This window comes from Lycium barbarum, chromosome 7 (assembly GCF_019175385.1).
Source record: "Lycium barbarum isolate Lr01 chromosome 7, ASM1917538v2, whole genome shotgun sequence".
In the NCBI taxonomy this organism is placed as follows: domain Eukaryota; kingdom Viridiplantae; phylum Streptophyta; class Magnoliopsida; order Solanales; family Solanaceae; genus Lycium; species Lycium barbarum.
Genome location: NC_083343.1, coordinates 66,398,882 through 66,400,904, shown reverse-complemented (window position 1 = coordinate 66,400,904; position 2,023 = coordinate 66,398,882). Strand labels below are relative to the sequence as shown.

Here is a 2,023-nt window from a genome sequence, read left to right as displayed (position 1 = left end):
CAAAGAGCTCAACCTCCATTACGAAATTCGTAGGCATTTCGTACCTCTTAGCAATCATTTCTTAACGTTGGCATTGGTCACAAGACATCACCATCAAGTTCGCATCATGATAGAGAGTTGCCCAGTAATAACCACACTCGAACCCTTTAGCTGCAGTATGATGCTATGATGACCCCCTGATAGGAGAATGCTGGCAGGCCTTCAGAATATCCATCACTTTAGATTCGGAAACGTAACACCGAATGATGTTGTCAGCGTATGTTCGGAACAAGTATGGCTCGTCCCAATAATACTGCCTGCAATCTATCAAGAACTTCTTCTTCTAGTATGCTCTGATATCGTCAGGAATCAGGCCGATCACCAAATAATTCGCTATGCCAGCATACCATGGTGTTATATCACATGACACAGCAAGAAGCCTTTCATCTGGCAATGCATCATTAATTTCTAGTTCGCCTACCGGTCTACTAGCTTCCTCAAGTCTCGATAAATGGTCAGCAACTTGGTTTTCTGACCCTTTTTGATCCTTCACCTCAAAGTCAAACTCTTGCAGCAAGAGAATAGATCTTTCTTCTCCATTAAGTATCGTACTGCTGCATAATCAATGTACACTACCACCTAAGAGCCCTATAGATAGTCCCTAAACTTCTCAAAAGTATACACAATGGCAAGTAAGTCTTGCTCAGTCACTGTATAATTCATCTGAGCACCACTCAATGTTTTGCTTGCATAGTAGATCGGGTGCATGATCTTATTGTGATGCTGACCAAGCACTGCTCCAATTATGAATCCGCTAGTATCACACATCAACTCGAACGGCAACCATCAATCCGGTGAAACAATAATAGGAGCAGAAGTAAGTCGCTCCTTCAACTCATCAAATGCATCGCGACACTTCTCATCAAATTCGAACTTAGCCTCTTTTTTAAGAAGCTTGCACATTGGGCTTGCTATCTGGAGAAATCTTTAATAAAGCACCGATAGAACCCGGTGTGCCCCAAGAAACTTCGAACTCCTTTCACTGAGATAGGTGGGGGAAGATTTGAAATCTCATCAATTTTGTCCTGATCTACCTCGATTCCCTTTTCAAAGATTTTGTGGCCAACGACAAATCCATCATTCACCATAAAGTGACACTTCTCTGAATTAAGAACCAGATTGTTGTCTTCACACCTCTTCATAGTCGACCCAAATAGTCAACACAATCATCGAATGAATGTCCCACAATGGAAAAATTCATCCATAAAGACCTCCAAGAAGTCCTCCACCATATTTGAAAATATAGACATCATACAACACTAGAAAGTGGTAGGTGCATTACAAAGACTGAATTGCATTCTGCTAAACATAAAGGTCCCATAAGGACATGTAAAGGTAGTCTTCGCCTGATCTTCCAAGAAAATATTAATCTGATTATAGCCGGAGTACCCATTCAAGAAGCAATAATAAGACCGCGCCGCTAGCCGATCAAGCATCTAATCAGTAAAAGGCATAGGGAAGTGGTCCTGACATATGGCAGAGTTCAGCTTTCTATAATCCATACACACTCTCCACCCTGTAACAGTTCTCATCGGAATCAGCTCATTATCGCATTGGGCACGACTGTGATGCAATCATTTTTTAGAACATATTGAATTGGGCTCACCTATTTGCTATCAGCAATCGGGTAAACCGCTTCAACATCTAACCACTTAATAATTTCTTTCTTGACCACCTCTTGCATGGGTGGATTCAATATCCTCTGATGTTCAACACTCGATGTGCTATCCTCCTTGAGTTGAATTTTATGCTCACAAATACCAGAAGGAATACCCCGAATATCTGCAATGGTCAACCCTATAGAACGCCAATACTTCAAAAATTCAAGTAACCTCTTCGTCTGCTCATCAGTCAGCAAAGCAGAAACAATGACTGGTAATGTATTCTCCGAACCGAGGAACTCATACCTTTAACGTGCAGGGAGCTGCTTGTGCTCAAGCTTTGGTGGCTTAGTGATCAACGATTTTCCTGGAGGTGTTTTGCG

At 41.8% G+C, this 2,023-nt stretch overlaps 1 protein-coding gene across 1 annotated transcript; it reads right to left on the bottom strand.

The window, feature by feature from the left end:
• Positions 1 to 322: 322 nt before the first annotated feature.
• Positions 323 to 1,181, bottom strand: LOC132601515 (uncharacterized). The gene is made up of 2 exons (XM_060314595.1): positions 979 to 1,181; positions 323 to 593 (listed from the first exon to the last, which is right to left on the bottom strand). The coding sequence occupies exons 1-2, from the start codon at positions 1,179 to 1,181 to the stop codon at positions 323 to 325; spliced, it is 474 nt and encodes a 157-aa protein (XP_060170578.1).
• Positions 1,182 to 2,023: the final 842 nt, after the last annotated feature.